We start from the raw sequence: 17,881 nt of genomic DNA, 5'->3' as shown, positions 1-17,881 counted from the left end.
TCAGAAGTTGGAAACTTTAACCCACCGAGCCTCCCAGGCACCCCAAGCACTACCATTTTATTCTGAAACTATATTCCTCCTTTTTTTGCTAAAATGTCCTTTTATGAAATAATGCAAGTGGTAAAAGGTAATATTGATAGTTTTAATATCTTTAAGTGGCAAATAGCCATTTTAATACACTTAGGTGGAGTTGTTTTATTCCCCTCCTTCCAGTTTGTTAATTTCCATTTTTAAATTTATAGATCTGGCAACTACTTCCCTGTGTCTTTGAAATTCTCAAATCTGGTGAAGTGACACTGTAAGTAATTCTGTTACTAATGAGTTCGACTATAGAAGCTCATGAAGGACTTAAAAAATAAGTTTTTTTTTAAAATAACACTTTTATTTGCATTTGTTAAGTGGGAGAGAGGGGGCAGAATTCTTTTTTTTTTTTTAATGTTTATTTATTTTTGAGAGAGAGAGAGAGAGAGAGAGAGAGAGAGAGAGAGAGAGAGAGAAAGCACAAGCAGGGGAAGGGCGGAGAGAGAGGGAGACACAGAATCTGAAGCAGGTTCCGGGCTCTCAGCTGTCAGCACACAGCCCGATGCGGGGCTTGAACTCACGAACTGTGAGATCGTGACCTGAGCCAAAGTTGGATGCTTAACCGACTGAGCTACCCAGGGGCCCTGAGGGGGGCAGAATTCTTAAGGGGAAACTCCTGTTTCAGGATGGTGAATGGGGTTCTCCTTGCTGAGGACCGGTGGCATTACGTCCACTAGTTTTCACAGGGAGCCTCCAATAAATGGTAGGCAGACCCCTCAATCCCCCATTAGAAGACAAGGGGGAAGAAGGAGCAGTCACCTCTGGCTTTGTGAGGAGGCGAGGGTGTTCCTTTCTTCTGGCACACAGGTTCTCCCAGGCAGGGGAGAGGGAAGCTCCGAGAGAGTGGCTCACAGAGCCAAGAGGGGTGCTGCAAGATGGGGGCAGCATTCGCTTCCTTGGTTGGATGTCGGCTTAGGCAGCAGACTGACCGGTCAGCCTTTGGGGTGACGAGGATGTGTAGTTTTCCACCGGGGTAAGGGAGCATCTTAGACGGTGGGGAGGCTTGAGGAGTCTTACGAGTAAACCACCCCAAAGGCCCCAGCAAATAGAGAAAGACATTTTTCATATTAATCTCTCTACCGGACAGAGACTTAGCACCATCTCCTAGATAACCCACAGCCTCTCCTGTAAACATCTATGGAAGGTGGTGCGAAGTTAAATGTCTTCAGCAGTATAAACGGAACGAGTCAGAAGAGGATGTGTGTGGGCGATGGGGGAGAAGTTGATGACTTTAGGCTAGGAGACGAGGTGTTAAAAGAGGAAATTTAGGGATACCAGTAATGGGAGGACCTGGGGTGGCTGCTTTTGTTGCCTCTGTGAGCTGGGTATCTCTCTGTGTACACACTCCCTCACTGGTAACGGTCTGTCTGCCGGTCCCAGTCTTGGGTTCCCCAGGGAACTCTGCCCTCAGAAAGTCTTTGTGTATTGTGGCTCAGTATTGGCAATAGAGTATACATGTACAATAAGTGTATATTGAATGAATTTATCCTCTAGAACTAAGACTAGCCAGTGTACTTGTTTAAAATTTCTACTGTTCTATTATAGGTAAATGGGGATAAATAAGAACATTAAAAATGGCTACAGTACTAACTGGTGATGGGGCAGTCTTTCAAAGATCAGGTAACTTTGAGACATTATTCACTCCTGATTCCTTCCCTATTATGGATTCAGAAGGACAGAGCAACCTGAATGTTTTGGTCATGGAAACTTTTTATTTATTTTATAACTTTAATTTTTTATTTTTTTAATTTATTATTTTTTAATTTATACCCAAGTTAGCATGTAGTGCAACAATGATTTCAGGAGTAGATTCCTTAATGCCCCTTACCCATTTAGCCCATCCTCCCTCCCACAACCCCTCCAGTAACCCACTGTTCGTTTTCCATATTTAAGTCTCTTATGTTTTGTCTCTCTCCCTGTCTTTATTTTTTGCTTCCCTTCCCTTATGTTCATCTGTTTTGTATCTTAAAGTCCTTATATGAGTGAAGTCATGATATCTGTCTTTCTCTGACTGATTAATTTCGCTTAGCATCATACCCTCCAGTTCCATCCACGTAGCTGCAAATGGCAAGATTTCATTCTTTTTGATTGCCGAGTAATACTCCATTGTATATACATACCACATCTTCTTTATCCATTCATCCATTGATGCCCAGTTGGACTCTTTCCATACTTTGGCTGTTGTTGATAGTGCTGCTATAAACATGGGGGTGCATGTGCCCCTGTGAACCAGCACACCTGTATCCCTTTGATAAATAGTAGTGCAATTGCTGGGTCGTAGGGTAGTTCTATTTTAATCTTTTGAGGAATCTCCATACCGTGGAAACTTTTTATTTAAATTCTTTGGCTTGGGGTGCCTGGGTGGCTCAGTGGGTTAAGCATCCGACTTTGGCTCAGGTCATGATCTTACGGTTAGTGGGTTTGAGCCCCGTGTCAGGCTCTGTGCCGATAGCTCGGAGCTGGGAGCCTGCTTCAGATTCTGTGTCTCTCTCTCTGCGCCTCTCCTGCTTGTGCATGCTCTCTCTCACAAAAATAAACATAAAAAAAGTTAAAAAAAATTCTTTTGCTCATAAAATTAAGGGGGAAAATGCTTAATATGATTTCTATATATCTTTCTAAAATCAGTGTAGAAATCCTGACCCACTCATGAATAGCTGTCCTTAGGAGGATATTCGAAATGATCACTGTAGTAGCTGATATTAATAAGCCATTAGCTTTTCTTTATAAAAGTAGAGTGGTTGCACTAGATTCATTTGGGGCCAAAGCAGGTAGTTAAATAAAAGCTTCCCAAGCTTTTCGCATGGATGGCAACTAAGCTGTTCAGTATTGCTAGAGATACAGCAGAAATGGGAAACATTAGTCATATCCTCCTGTTCCTTACTCCCACCCTTACCGCTGCCCATCACAGTATCATCACAGGCGCATTAGTCATGCTGAGAAAATGTAGTTTCTAGGCCCTGGTTTTGGACTGGATTCATTGGGCGGGGTGAGGTGGGGCTTCCTGAATAATCAACTAAAGCCTCTTTGTCATTCCTTTAAAAGAACTGGAATATTTCCTGAGAATGGAAAAACAGATAGATACGACTCATAATCTAACGAAAAATGCTACCAACCCAGAAAATGGAGACTGTTTTGTGGTCCTCTGGGAGGCATCTAAAGGCTTGGTAAAAAGAAACACTAACAACAGAGGGTGGAGAACTTAGCCATTACTGAACTGGTGGATCTCCAAAGGGATAGACCCAACTGTTGGTCTTGGCTGTTTCCATGGAGAAGCAGAAGTCTCCATATTTAAAGATGGGTTTCCCAACCAGGAAAATACAACTGTAAGTAGCTAATTTAAGAAAATAAAAAAGGAGTGGAGGAGGCTGTCAGAACTCAAACTTTCTGCACGTCCCAGGGCCTTAAAAATGACTCTAGAAGGACATACATACAAACCAGCTCTGTACAACCGGTGGCAAGCCCCTCATGAGGAAGGCCATTTAAACAGGCACATGAAAGCATTTTGAGCTTTCTCCATGAAAATCATCGAGTTTTTTCCCCATTTTTAGACCTCACTAAGACTAAGGAAGCAGCATTTAAGTTAGCCAAATAGTGCTAGATTTTTACTGCTTCGTTCATTCATTCTTAAACATTTCCTTACCAGCAATTAGGTGCCAGGGACACTGCACTGCACAAGACAGACAAGCTTCCTGCTCTTGGGGAATTTATATTCTAGGTAAGTAACACAGGATAAACACAAAGATTAAAAATAAAGGGAATATTTTCAGATAGTGGTAAACATAGTGAAGAAAACACAACAGGTTCAAGCTTGGTGGAGTGTTACTCTATCCCGGGAAGTCGAGTGAAGGTAAAGTCTCCTGGGTCAGATGAGAAGGAGCCAGCCACAGACAGCCTGGGGAAAGATTTTTCCAGAAAGTTGCAAAAGACCTGAGGTGGAAATGAGCTGGCAGCTGGCAGGAACAAACTTGGCCTGAGAGTGGTACAGCAGGCATTTAGAGGGAGGTGGGGAGCCAGATCATGGAAGGCCTTGAATGAGTGTGATGTGTTTGGCTTAAATTCTAAATATAGCAGGAAACCAACAGAAGAGTTCTAAGTAGGGGCATGATAAGATCTGAATTGCATTTTTAAAACTTCCTTCAAGCTTCTGTCTGGTGAATAGATGAAAAGGGAATTGAGAGGCCATTTAGAAGTGTCTGCACAAGACCTGAAGTGGTAAGTAGTGATTTGGACCAAAGAGCAGTGAAGGAGAGCTGAAGGGCAACATGTGAGTGGCATAGTCTTGGGAGGAGGAGTCCTCGATTTGGCTTGAGCTGGGTGGTACCATTTTCTCAGACGGGAGTACTAGGGGAGGAGCATATGAGGGCAGAGGAAAGGGCGGAGTCCAGAGTTCTGTTTTGGCCTCACTAGATTTGAGATGTCCACTAGCATCTATGTGGAGATCCCAAATGCTTTCTGGAGATGGTATACATGTGTGAATCAGTGGCAACAAACAGGGATTTGAAACCCAAGCACTTCTTGACTGAACTCTGAAGAAGCCCCAAATTTAGAGGTTAAGCTGAGGAAAACTCACCAAAGGAATCTGGGAGGGAGTGATCAGTAAGAAAAAATGGCGTCATGATAGCTAAGAGAAGGAACCTCTACTCACAAGATGTGGCTAGTCAGCTGTCTAAAGTGCAGATGACAAATGGAGGGAGTTGAGAAATCGGCAACATGAAGTTCTCTTGTCACGCTGACAAAACCACTTCAGGGTGAGGGTGCAAGTTATACCCGAGTGGGCCGGAGGGGAGGGGAAGAAAGGAAATGGGGGCTGTTAGTATAGATGGGACTTCAGAAAAGTCATGCTTAGATAGGGAGCAGGGACATGGGCTGTTGGAGTGAAGACAAGTCTCCCTTCTTTTTTTGTTCTAAAGGTATGAGGTAGAAGAGTTCAAGTTAATATGCGGATGTTATCAGCATCTGCTTACAAATACGGTCACTGCCTAAAGGGCAGTGCCCCTTTCGTAATCGTCCTCATAGATTACAGACTATTGAGTTGAGAAAGACCATCTAATCAGACCTCCTAACTTGATACGGTATGAAGAATTAGACCCACAGTGGATGATTTGCCCAGTGAATCATGCCTCCGTCCACAAATACTCAGGATGCTCCTTCCCAGTGCATTCTCCTTGAGGTGAATGAGAAATGGCATCCTACCAGAACATACTCCCCTTCCTCAGGCTGCTTGGAGTTTCACTCCAAACTCTGCGTCAGCTTAGAAAGTTCTGGCTGAGATTAGCTTTCCCTACATGCACACTAGCTGACAGTCTCCTGGGAAACTTCAGAAAACCCTGAGACCTATCAGCTTACTGGGGGAGGGGGCATCCCAGGGATTTCTAGGAATGTAAGCTCTGCCGAGGAACAGCTATCTCTCCAGAGACACTTATATCATGCCGGAAACCGGCAGAGGCCTTGACCGTAAGCCAGCCGGAAATATCCTTGCTTCATTTTGCAGCCCATAAGGCGTCAGGGACACCGGACTGGAGAGGCAGCAGGGAGGATGCCCTGTGAAATCTGGGTTTCCCACTAAGCCACAAGCCTGTGGTTATCCTGAGCAGCTGCAGCGTGATAAAGCATTGTGGGAATCGGGGAGATTCCACTGTGAGCAAGTGGTAGGAGAGTGATCCCACACTGTGATTTGGTCCGAAGCTTCTCCGTGCCTCGGAAGGCAGAAAAGCTTTAATTTTCCAAAGAGCAGTTTGTTCCACTTTTCTGGTGAGTACCGTACCTGATCTTGTACGGTTAGTTTATTTAATGTAAAGAAAAAAAAATTGAAATGTCTGTCTGTTGGTCTTATTTTAACTAAACTCCTGAGACTGTACCAGTTGTTCCTTGTGTCTGAAATGGCCTTGACAACTCCCTCATTTGACCACAGAGAGTCTACGCATCCCTTTAGGACTCGTTCGACTGTCCTTTCTTCCGATAAGGCCTAAGTAGCCCTTTCTCTGTGCTTCTGATTTTAGTCCAAACCATATTTCATTGCCATTCACTGCTTGCTTTCTCACTAGTCTATGAACTGAGGGAAGAGATCATCTTATCACCACCATCAGCGAACACAGGTTTGGGCAGATGGCAGGCTGGTAGTTCTCCAAATGTGGTCCCCCAAGTGCCTGTTTCAGTATCACCTCGGATGTTAGTTTTCTAATGAACAGAATCCCTGCGTGTGGGTCCAGAGGCTGTGCCTTTTAAACAGGCTGCCGAGATGATTCTTTTCCACAAGGAAGGCTGGTAATTTTTATAGTAGGCTCTTGACAAATGTTTGTTGATTTATTGATATGGACATTTGTGTCTCGGAAACAAGATTTAGGTCAGTGACTCATTCTTTATGGTCAGCAGCTTTCAGAGAAGCATGCACATCCCAGATTACTTTTCTCAGGTGTGGCCTAAATATAGCCTCAATTCCAGTCACTGAAAACACCAAAACATCACCATTTAACCTTCTTTAAGTGTGTTTCTCTCCCATCCATTCATCTGCTTCCTAATACTCATGTATTCAGGGGAGCATTCCAATTCTGATATAGACAGGCTGTGCGCAGATGTGTGAAATGGTGACAGCGATAGAAATGGGGCGGTGGGGGTGGGGGGGTGATGGAAAGCAGCATCCTGGCCATCTGTACTATGTACATCCCGATTTGTAGCGGAGTCAGGATGATCTGTAAAGACGTGTGCCTTACCATTAAGAATTTGGGGACGGTTCTCAGGAGTCGGGGTGGGGGGGGGGGAGTTGTGCAGAACAGATACTTTATGAACAGAACTGTTGAGAAGGTTCTGACCATACCTGGATGGGATTTACAGTGATGACTAGCATTGGGAGGGTGTCAGTCAGGGCTCCTAGGACTGGACATTTACTGTGTTCGAATTACTTAAAAAGAAAGAGAAGATCAAGTGATACAGACCCAGAGGTATACTGTTAGCATCTCCTCAAGAGCTCTTTGCCTATCTATAAAAATTTTCTTGACCCATTCTTCATTAACAGTAGCCAGGGGTTTCCAAAGTGGTGGTCCTAAACCAAAAGTATTGTCTCATTCTGTTCCATGCAAGTTGAGTGCATGCCAAACCCAGTGTGTAGGCCATATGTGAAGTGAACTAGGAGTTCTGGCATAGATACCAGACTACGTCAGGCCGACCTAATGTTCAGTTACCATAGAGCCATGAGCTGTAAACTAGTACCCTGCTTTACCCGCCCCCCCACCCCCCATACAAATGTAATTCTTTTAGGTCCAATGATACCTGTCTTTACGAGCATTGATTACAAGATAAATAATCCAGAAGTCACAAGAATAAGGTGCTTTCCAAGGGCCCATCTGTTTTAGCAGAGTTGGAACACAGCTCTCGATCCCCATTACTTGTCAAGCAGAAAGTTGAGCAGAATGATAGAACTCTCAAGGGACAGGCACGATGCCAAGTAATATCATCAGTGAAATCCCACTGACCTTCTGTTATGTATCCGTACCTTCCATGTCTTAAAGACTCCAATTATGAACAGGCCATGAGAATGTGTGGAAGGGATGCGTACTTTTGCCCAGATAGATGAGCGTCACAAGTAATCACAGACAGTCGGGATTGCTTGTTGTTTAGGAAGTTCTAGCCTCAGTTTTATGTTCTCTGTATATGGAATCTATTTGACAAGTGTATTTCTCACTCCCCCCCTTTCCCTTCCAGGAAATCAAGATTTGTGCCACTGTGCATTTTTATATAATATCTGTGTGTCCCAAGAGGGTGTTATCTGAATATATTTGCATATAGCATATACTACAGGTACCCAGATGTGATGAGGCTTTTGCTAATAAGTATTTCCAAATCAAGGGAGATTTTTTGCTGTGCTCCTGAGCCTTCTAGGCTAGATCAGAACAGGCCCACTGTACCCTCTATATGGGTTTAATTATTCCAAGGGAAGATTCCAACGATACTGCAAAGAGTATTCCTAACCTTTCCAGATATATCAGAAGTCTGGAGGACTCTGGGAATCATTCTACCTATAAGTATTCTTCAGAAAAGAGTAGCTCCAGCACCAGAAACTCTTTCCTCTATCTAGCTTTGTCCAAAGCAGTTTTGGACCCCTATTCTGTCCCTGTCACAGCCCTTCTCTAGATTCCAGAAGTTGCAAGAGCAGTATTTGTGACCCCAGCATTTGAGTTTCTATAAGGTATGAATGGCCAAACTCACTTAGCAGAGAGGCACGATTAATGGCAAGAGGCAGCTATGTCCTTCAGCAGGATCCATTCTGCCAGTCTTGGAGACTCGTTTCTACCTTGGCATTCTTCTGGACAATTACTCTCTCTCTCACTACAAAAGTAAGTATTTGGGGGGGGGGGTTTGGGCAGGAAATCACAGCTGTATTAAAACTTTCATTAAGTAAAATAAAATGTCGAGGAGGAGAGGTAATGGAGAAATGAAGGGGGGAAAAAAACCCCACCTCCTAACCTTATTTTAATCAAAAACTTGGCTTTGGCCTCCTTTCTAACTAAACACTCTCATATATTGATTCAAAATGAGTGTCAGTTGTTAATACACGTAAACCAGTTCAAAAGACCAGAAGTGAGTGGAAGAATCCTAGAAAATTTACAGTGGGTTCTGCCTACTGGTAACTGAAGATTCTGACTTACTAAAGTTTTTCTAATACACTCGAATTTACCAATTAAAACAATTCTTGGAAATTGTTTTAATTATTTGTTTTGAGGGAGGAGTAGAGAGAGAGGGAGGGAGAGAGAATCCCAAGCAGGCTCCACACCATCAGCACGGAGCCTGCCTTGGGGCTCGAACCTATGAATCAGGAGATCATGGTGACCTGAACTGAAACCAAGGATCGGGCACTCTGACTGAGCCACCCAGGCACCCCAAAACAACTTTTTTTCCCCTAATACTGAAGACATCAGCAGAGTTAAGATGTTCTAAATGTAACCTCTCATCTACTCCTATTAACCTATGGTGTGCAAAGCATATCCTTTTTAAATTTTGAGGTAGCTGATTGAAAAAAAATGTGTGTGTGTGTAGTAACTATTTAAGAGACATTGTAAATGAACTCTGTTCTGCAAGTAAAACACATGAGGAGAAGCAATCTTTAGTGAGAGGCAGGAAATTTAAAAAAAAAAACAGACTTATTCCCATTTTTTAAAACTTCAAGTGCTCTGGATTATTCTGACTTAAAAGAGGGAACATTTACTGCTGATCACCATGTGTTCTGTTCATGCCCTGAATTCGTGGGGGAGATCACAACTTTGTCACACGGAGCAGAAGAGAAACAGTTGTTGGAGTTTGACACATTTTCCAATAGAAGAAAAATCCAGTTGCCAACTACATATGGGTTCATTTTGGGTTCCTGGAACTGATAACACATCAGCATGTCTTACGAAACTTGTGCATGGCATGTTATTGCAGCTGTATATCATCAGAGAGAAAAAAAATAATTGGTTTTCCTTAGAGTATCTCGAAGTTGATGTCATATTCAATAACCCTGTAGTTGAAAAATCTATATATGATGGATGAAGTTTGGACTATCTTGAATTTAATTCCTCCTGTGCCAGCTTCTACAGGCCCTGGTCTACCTGTCATTTTGGGGTGAGTGCGTGCATTATCTAGAAAATGCAACCAGGTGTTCCTTTTGCCAGAATATGAACTATAGGAGAACAATTTGTCTCACATGTACAACAGTCTCATTCCTCACCCTTAACTATGCCAAGGAAGAGCCAGTTTAAACTTGGAACCCCGCACCAGGGTCAGTGCCAAGGCGCAGCTTGAATTAGTCCTGTGCGTTACAGAGTGAGGGGCACAGCTTCTCCTTCTGTAGAATGGGGACTCTGGAGACAGGCCTTAAACAGACCAGCTTCTAAAGTAGGGTCCCAGGCCCGTCACCAACATATCCTCATCAAGAACTCTTCCTTGGGAGAGTAAGTACTATTTTTGGATCTGCTCATGAGGACTCTCAAAAAGAAAACATTCAGAGCTTTGTCTCTGGTCCAGACCAAAAAAAAAAAAAGCCAACTTAGATGTAGTCTCAAGGCCCCCATATCATCAGCATTACAGGGCTGACCTCAGGATGCAGCCTCTTGAGCCTGGGGGTCTGGCTTGATTTGGAACTTTTGGACACAGCCTGGCCTCCTGTTGGAAGTGATGCGTCCATATTTTGGAATTCAGATTTGTAAAACATGGGATGCAAAATAATCTGTCTTCTTGTACTCGGTTTTATGTTGTACAGCCGACGAACACACGTGGTTACAGAAGAGCAAACCTCCCCACCTTGGTTTATGCATCCCTAATTTGAAATGTAAGTATAATAGAATCTTGACAAAGTTAATCTTACCTCTGGCCAGAGGGCAGAGCTGTCTGCATTGTTAACAACTTGGAGGTGAATTCCTTTCATATTATTTAAGACAGCAGACGAGGAAAACATAACGTCCTTACCGATTAGCAAAGCTTCTTTCTCTGATTTTAAGCCTTGGCTTCTTTTTTCCATATTGTTCTCTCGGTCTTGGTTGACCAATGCGACTGTCAACACGTTGATTTCCTATGAAGTTAAACAAAAACCATAGAGGTGTTCATGGTAGATGTTGTGCATTTCAGTGAGCCACCTGGTCTTTTCAACTCTATAAAAAAAGGTCATCATTTCCATTTTTAACTGAACATCAACTTTTATAAGTAATTGATCTATGTGCTCAACGATAAAAAAGTAGTACTAAAACTTGGGCTCCTAGCTGCTCCCAGCAAACCAAGTAACTATGCAAAAGTGGCAAATTTGGCATAAATTATCTTAGGTTTCTGTCCATGTTTTGATTAATCTCTGTTAACCAAAACTATTTTATTGTAGCCACTTAAACATGCTTTTATTTCAAATATAAAAAACCTTCCCCCAAAGCATGTACGAACTGATTTATAATACTATGCTAGTAACTTGTATGTGTGTGTGGAGAAATAGGGCCTATTGGGAAGGTGAGATAGGATTGTCATTAGAAATGTTTAAGTTGAATAAGTAGATGTCCTTATACACAACTGCAAAAGGGAGATAAAGCAAAGGTTGAGAAAGAATTGTACCACAAACCAGTAACATGTGGAACATTGAAGTTGAACTATTTTTAGTTCTATGGTCTTTTCTGTTGAGAAACAGAGAAAAACATTTAACTCCTATTCTCCCGGACCTGATATTAGGATTCAAAATGGAGAATGATTTAATAGAAAATCAAATGCAACGATCAGAGACCCACATATACGGGATAGAATCATTAGGGTAGCTGAGGCTTGGAGGGACATCTCTCACTGAAAGATAGGTCTCAAAGAAGGATGGGCATATTGGGCGGAGAGTTAAGGATACTGTCTCCATTAGATGATGAGAAATCTGCCAGAAGGACAGAGGTTAGTAGGGAGGGACAAAGGAGAACTTAGAAGGTCTGGGCAAAAGGTTTGGCAGGTGGTACCGGGACAGGAACTGGTTACAGGGATAGATGCTGATCTAGTCAATTCAACTTGACAAAATTAGCCAGATAAAAGAATAGGGAAATAGTTGGGAGCATGTTGAACCTGTAAAGAGCACAATCCCTGTCTGAAGGCATTCAAATAAAAGAAAAAGAAGAAAAAAACCCAAACCTCAGTGTATATCAATCACAAAAGATCTGGGAGCTAAATTTACCCTACGAGCTACTGCTTTGGAAATCGGGGGTAATTATAGCAATTGGCAGGAAAAAAAAGGCCCTAAGAAATTGCAATTTGGTGAACATTTTGGAGGCTCCTCTAAAGGTCCCACTTACCTGCTGAAGATGAGTAAGGTAAAGAATCGAGGGAATCACAGCGGGGTGGTGGATTGATCAGAAGGAAAATGCTGGTTGGCTAGAGGGTACCTGAGGCCTGAGGCTGACGGCGGGAGGGTGCCCATAAGGACAGTATGGTCCCAGGCAAGGCTGGAGCCAGCTGCACCACTAGAGATGAAAGATGTCCTTATACTTCCCACAAGGGATCTTGGGAATCAGCACCGGTAGAAACATAGTCCAGAATGTTAAAACAGACTAAACCTAAAGGCTGACGTAGATGAGATCAGAAGAGGAGTTCCAGGAAAGATGTAGGGATACCCTCTGCGAGGAAACAACATGGCTGCGTTTTAAGGGCTAGAAGAGGTTTCGGAGGAAAGAGACGGAAAGACGTTACCGAGGATGATGACTGCAGCATTTAAGAACAATACAAATAATGAACCTCGGGGATTAGCGGAAACAGTATCTCCAGGAGAGGGTGATCTGTTCACAGCCTGGATGATACCCGGAGGCCAAATGAAATTACTGGGGAGCGTTTAGCAGACAACAGACCCACGTTAACTGACAAAGCTGAGTGGGGTCCTGGAGCCGTCACACAGGTGAGGATCCAGGTTTAGGAAGGGAACTGGACCCCAGGGGCAGGCAGTACATCAGGAGGCAGCAACGGATGGCAAGGGCAGAACACGCTGAGACCACTCTAGGGTGCTGTTAGGCCTTTGTCCCCTATTCAAAGCTGGAGGGCATGTCGAGCAAGTCCCAACAGATTCTCCAAGGCGCCGATAACCGCCTACCACTGACTGTCGCTTTGATGATGACTTAGGGTCGTGTCTATGAGGATGGAAAGAGGAGTCCTGGGAAATATCTTTGAGACCGAATATGGCAGCATGTGCTCTAACCACAAACAGTGTTCTCCTACATGGTCGCCGCCAGTGACTCTGGAGGGGACACGCCTCTCTGCAAGGCTTCAACAGCAATGCAGGAGGCATGGGTCCAACAGAGACCCGAGGCTTGGCAGTGCTTCAGCCTCCGGGCATCACTGTGGGTTCTGCCCAGGGAACATAGGGCGCTGTTCTTTTGACTCCTTCGGCAGAGAGAGAAGAACTGTTCTGGGAAGAGTACAGGACCGAATGAAACCGATCAGGCAGGCTCCAAGAAGTGCCTGGATGTTGTAATAACTTGGGTGTCAAGAACCCGCTAAAGGGGAACTATCATTTCCATGATAGAGCAAGGGGTGTCTAAGCCTACTGAGAGCCTTGGGGCCACAACATCACTGGGGAAGCGGACCAACCCGTGGCCACTCAAAAGCGGTACTAATGACCAAGTGCCCTGGAGCCCAAGCCAGCCTCCGGCATGGGCTTCTGCACAACAAAAGACAGAATGGCAAGAGAGCAAAAGTGATGGGGACAGGGTAAGGAAGGGAACCCCCACTTTTGAAGCAGTGAACGGCATTGGGGAGGGACAGGACTGGGGACCTGGAACTCCTCTGTCCTTGGACACAGAAAAAAAAAGCCATGGTTTAAAAGAGCGCCGAGCTAGCTCAGTCCATTAGCGTCCGACTCTTGATTTCAGCTTAGGTCATGATCTCACAGTTTGGAAGTTCAAGCCCCATGTGGGGCTCTGCGCGGTGTCAGTGTGGAGCCTGCTCGGAATTTTCTCTCCCACTCTCTCTGCCCCACTCATGCCTTCTGTCTCTCAAAATAAACAAACCTAAAAAAAGATTTTTTAAAAAAGAGTGACCAGCATCCCTAAGAGCCAGCCCTTCGAGCTCCACCAAATGGCAGAAGAGCTGTGGGGACACTCTCTGGGTCACAGGGACTGGAGAACAACACGGTTTACGCATAGACCAGAGGTAGGTCTGTACCCTCAGGTCCTCCAGGCAAACATCAGCCCTGGATGCACTTGGGCACACACACAAAGCCGCAGTTTAAAAGAGTAGCTGGCATGAAAAACAGCCCGCTCTAGAATTCTGCTAATGGTAGGGGTAGCTGTGGGAGGGCTCTCCGGGTGGGAGGGGCTGATACACAGTCTCCGCTCACTACCCCTCCCACACACTTTGAAAGCACAGAGTGATGTCCTGGCCTGCTGCCTCAGTGAGCCCTGGACCCCTAGCCCACACCCCTACCAGCCAGCCCACCAAGGCGGCCACAGGGCACGCACACTGGGATATCCTTAGTTAGCACTCACTACAGCTCCAGCCTTCGTGCTAAGATCACAGTCACAAGGCCCCCCCAGAATGCTCATGGCCCACACCACTTTGGCTTCAGATGGCTGGCTAGGGCACCCCCCCCCCCCCCCCCCCCCCGTGGAGAACACTCCAGAATGTTTTGGCTGCCATGTGCTTGAGATCCAGTTGCCCTGCCAGGGTGGCCCAAACCCCAGTCCATGCCTGCATCAGTTCCAGTCATCCCATCAGGGCGGCCCCTGTGCAGAGCACCCCAACACTCCTTTGCCCACATTGGCCTTGGCTTTGGTTGCCGACCAGGGAACCCCCTGCATGGAGTACCCAGAGACACCTCAAATCGCACCAAATTCAGTGAAAGCTGTCCTGCCAGGGCGCCCTCTGCACAGAACACCCCAGAACCTCCTGGCCTGTACCCCACCTCAACGCCATCTCCTCCTTCGGGGCATCCTCTGCCGAGAGTCCCAAAACATCCCGGTTTACATCCACTTCAGCTTCAGCCATCCTGCCAACATGCCCCCTGGGCTTCGAGCCCCAGGTCCCCCTGGTTTGCATCCACTTTAGTTCCAGCTACACTGTCAAGGAAGGCTCTGTGCAGAAAACTCTGGGAACTCCCGGCACCCACACTGCCTTAGCTCCAGCCACGCTGCTAGGGCACCCCTTGCACAAGGTGCCCCGGACAGTCCGGGTCACAACCATTTCAGCTGTCTTGCCAGGTGCCCTCAGCGCACAGAATCCGAGGACACCCTGGCCCGCATCCGCTTCAGCTGTCCAGACATGGCACTCTCTGTGTGGAAAGCCCTGGGGTCCCCAGCCCATGCCCGTCACAGCTCAAGCCAGCCAGCAGAGATCGCCAAGCACACACCATCTACCTGGAGGATGACCATATACAGGATAATTCCTTCAGGTTTAGGAGAAGTAACTGTTACATCTAATCCACAGAAACAAACACAGAATGTTAAGCAAAACAGGGAGACAGAGGAATATGCTCCAAAATAAAGAACAAGACAAACCCTCAGAAAAAGAACTACATGAAATGGAGACAGGCAATATGCTTGATAAAGAATTTAAAGTAATGATCATAAAAATGCTCACTGGGCTGGCGAGAAGAGTGCAAGAATTCAGTGGGGCCTTCAATAAAGAGATAGAAAACGTAAAAAACAACCAATCAGAATTGAATACAATCACTAAAATAAAAAACCACAGTAGAGGGAATCAATGGTAGATTAGCAGATGCGGAAGAATACGTCAGCGATCTGGGAGGTAGGGTACTGGAATGCACACAAGCTGAAAAGCAAAACAGAAACGAATTAAAAAAACGAAGGCAGGTTAAGGGATCTTTTGGACAACACTCAGCAAACAAACATTTGCATTATTGGGGTCCCTGAAGGAGAGAGAGAAAGGGGTAGAAAATTTATATGAAGAAATAATAGCTGAAAACTTCCCTAACCTCGGGAAGGAAACAGACATCTAGGTCCAAGAAGCACAGGACATTTCAAACAAGATGAACTCAAGGAGGTCCACACCATGACACATAATAATTAAAATGTCAAAGGCTAAAGATAAAGAGAATTTTAAAAGCAAGAGAGAAGCAAAAAATTTCCTAGGAAGGAAATAAAGCCCTATAAAGTCCTATGAGACTGTCAGTTGGGGCGCCTGGGTAGCTCAGTTGGGTAAGCGTCCAACTTCAGCTCAGATCATCGTCTCATGGTTTGTGGGTTCGAGCCTTGTGTTGGGGTCTGTGCTGACAGCTCAGAGCCTGGAGCCTGCTTCTGATTCTGTGCCTCCCTCTGTCTCTGCCCCTCCCTCACTCATACTCAGTCTCTCTCTCTCTCTCAAAAATAAACACTGAAAAAAATTAAAATACTGTCAGCTGATTTTTTCAGCAGGAACTCTGCAAGCCAGCATGGAGTGCCATGATATAATCAAAGTGCTGAAGGGAAAAAACCTACAGTCGAGAATACTCTACCTGGCAAGGTTATGATTCAAATTTGAAGGAAGGGAAAAGTGTTTCCCAAACAAAAGATAAAGGAGTTTATCACCACTAAACCAGCCATAGAAGAAATGTTAAAGGGACTTCTTTAAGTGGAAAAGAAATGGCCACATGAGCTGTAATAAAATATGAATAAAAAGATACAAAATATAATAGAATACACATAAAACATGGAGAAGGGAGTAAAAAGGGAAGAGAAGGGGGGAAAAGAGTTTTTTTCTTCTTTTAAGAATATGTCTGAACTTAAATGACCATTAAATTAACACAGACTGCTATTTACTTAGGATATTATATATAAACCTCCTGGTAACCATAAACCCAAAACCTATCATACATACACAAAAAATAAAGAGAGTAGCCAAACATATGACTACAAAAACTCATCAATCATGAAGAAAGACAGCAAGAGAAGAAAAAGACAACTAGAAAACAATTAACATAGTGGCAATAAATATATACCTATCAATTAAATGAGAATAGCCTAAGTGCTCCAATAAAAGCAGAGAGCGGCAGAAAAGACAAAAACAAAACAACAATGAAACACAAGACCATCTAAACACCGCCTACAAGAGACTCACCTCAGACCTAAAGACATACAGTGTGAAAGTGAAGGCGATGGAAAAAAAAAATTTACCATGCAAATCAAAACAAAACAAAACCCAAACAAAACAGAACAAAGCTGAGACAGCAATGCTTGTATCAAGACAAAACAGACTTTAAGACAAAGACTATAATGAGACAGAGAAGGGCATTACCTAATGATAAAAGGATCATTGCAACAAGACGATAAAACAATTATACATATCTATATAGCCGTCACTGGAGCACCTAAATACATAAAACAAATGTTAAGGAACATAAAGAGAGACTGTGATGGTAATACAGTAGTAGGGGACTTTAACACCCCACTCACATCAATGGATAGATATCCAGGCAGAAAATCAATAAAGATGCAGTGTCTTTGACACGTAAGGCCAGATGGACATAACAGATATATACAGAACATCTATCCAAAAACAACAGAATACACATTCTTTTCAAGTGCACATGCAACATTCCCCAGAATAGATCGCATGAGGTCACAAAGCAAGTCTCAACAAATTTAAGAAGGTCAAAATCATACTATGCATCTTTTCTGACCACAATGGTATGAAACTGGGAATAAATCACAAGGAAAACACTGGAAAAAACAAACACATGGAAATGAAACAACATGATACTAAACAACCAACGGGTCAGTAAAGCAATCAGGGAAGAAATAAAAATTTACATTGGAGACAAATGAAAATTAAAGCACAACAGTCCAAAATTTGGGGGATGCAGTGAAAGCAGTTCTAAGAGGGAAATGAGTGACACAGGCTGACCTCAAGAAACAAGAAAAAAGCTCAAATAAACAATCTAACCTTACATCTAAGGAAACTGGAAAAGAGAACAAAGCCCAAGGTGAGTAGAGGGAAGGAAATGATAAAAGATCAGGGTAGAAATAAATAACATAGAGACTGACCGATTGAATGAAACCAAGAGTTTTTTTTTTTTTTTTTTTTTTTTGCAGAAAATAAACAAAATTGATAAACCTTTAGCTAGACTCATCAAGAAAAAAAAGAGAAGGACCCAAATAAATGAAATCAGAGATGAGTGAGAAGACCTGATGCCACAGAAATAAAAAGGCTTATAAGAGAATACTATGAAAGATTACATGCCAACAACTTGGATAACTTTGAAAAAATGGATAATTTCTAGAAACATAATCTTTCAAGACTGAATCAGGAAGAAATAGAAAATCTGAACAGACTGATTATTAGTAACAAAATTGAATCAGGCATGAAAAAAACTACCAAAAAATAAAAATCTAGGAGC

At 43.8% G+C, this 17,881-nt stretch overlaps 1 protein-coding gene and 1 long non-coding RNA gene across 6 annotated transcripts in view; one reads left to right on the top strand and one right to left on the bottom strand.

Annotated features, from left to right (window-relative positions):
- Window positions 1-17,881, bottom strand: part of ENOX1 (ecto-NOX disulfide-thiol exchanger 1) — a 383,452-nt gene that overhangs the window by 12,981 nt on the left and 352,590 nt on the right. For all 3 annotated transcript variants that reach the window (XM_053215935.1, XM_053215938.1, XM_053215941.1), the window contains one exon: window positions 10,519-10,621. In XM_053215935.1, coding sequence (XP_053071910.1) covers window positions 10,519-10,621 — 103 coding nt within the window. The remainder of the gene's footprint in view (window positions 1-10,518; window positions 10,622-17,881) is intronic.
- LOC128314150 (uncharacterized) lies at window positions 2,260-15,871 on the top strand. Of its 3 annotated transcripts, XR_008295642.1 has the most exons (7): window positions 2,260-3,404; window positions 3,725-4,293; window positions 5,573-5,832; window positions 8,198-8,411; window positions 9,242-9,675; window positions 10,313-10,381; window positions 12,945-15,871. It is a non-coding gene; the product is annotated as an uncharacterized LOC128314150 (long non-coding RNA). The 3 variants fall into 3 exon arrangements; XR_008295641.1 differs by having other exon boundaries at window positions 8,198-9,675; XR_008295646.1 differs by having other exon boundaries at window positions 8,198-9,675; window positions 12,673-15,871.

This window comes from Acinonyx jubatus, chromosome A1, assembly GCF_027475565.1.
Source record: "Acinonyx jubatus isolate Ajub_Pintada_27869175 chromosome A1, VMU_Ajub_asm_v1.0, whole genome shotgun sequence".
NCBI classification, from domain to species: domain Eukaryota; kingdom Metazoa; phylum Chordata; class Mammalia; order Carnivora; family Felidae; genus Acinonyx; species Acinonyx jubatus.
The sequence above is the reverse complement of the archived record's forward strand: the minus strand, read 5'-3'. Positions and strand labels throughout refer to the sequence as shown.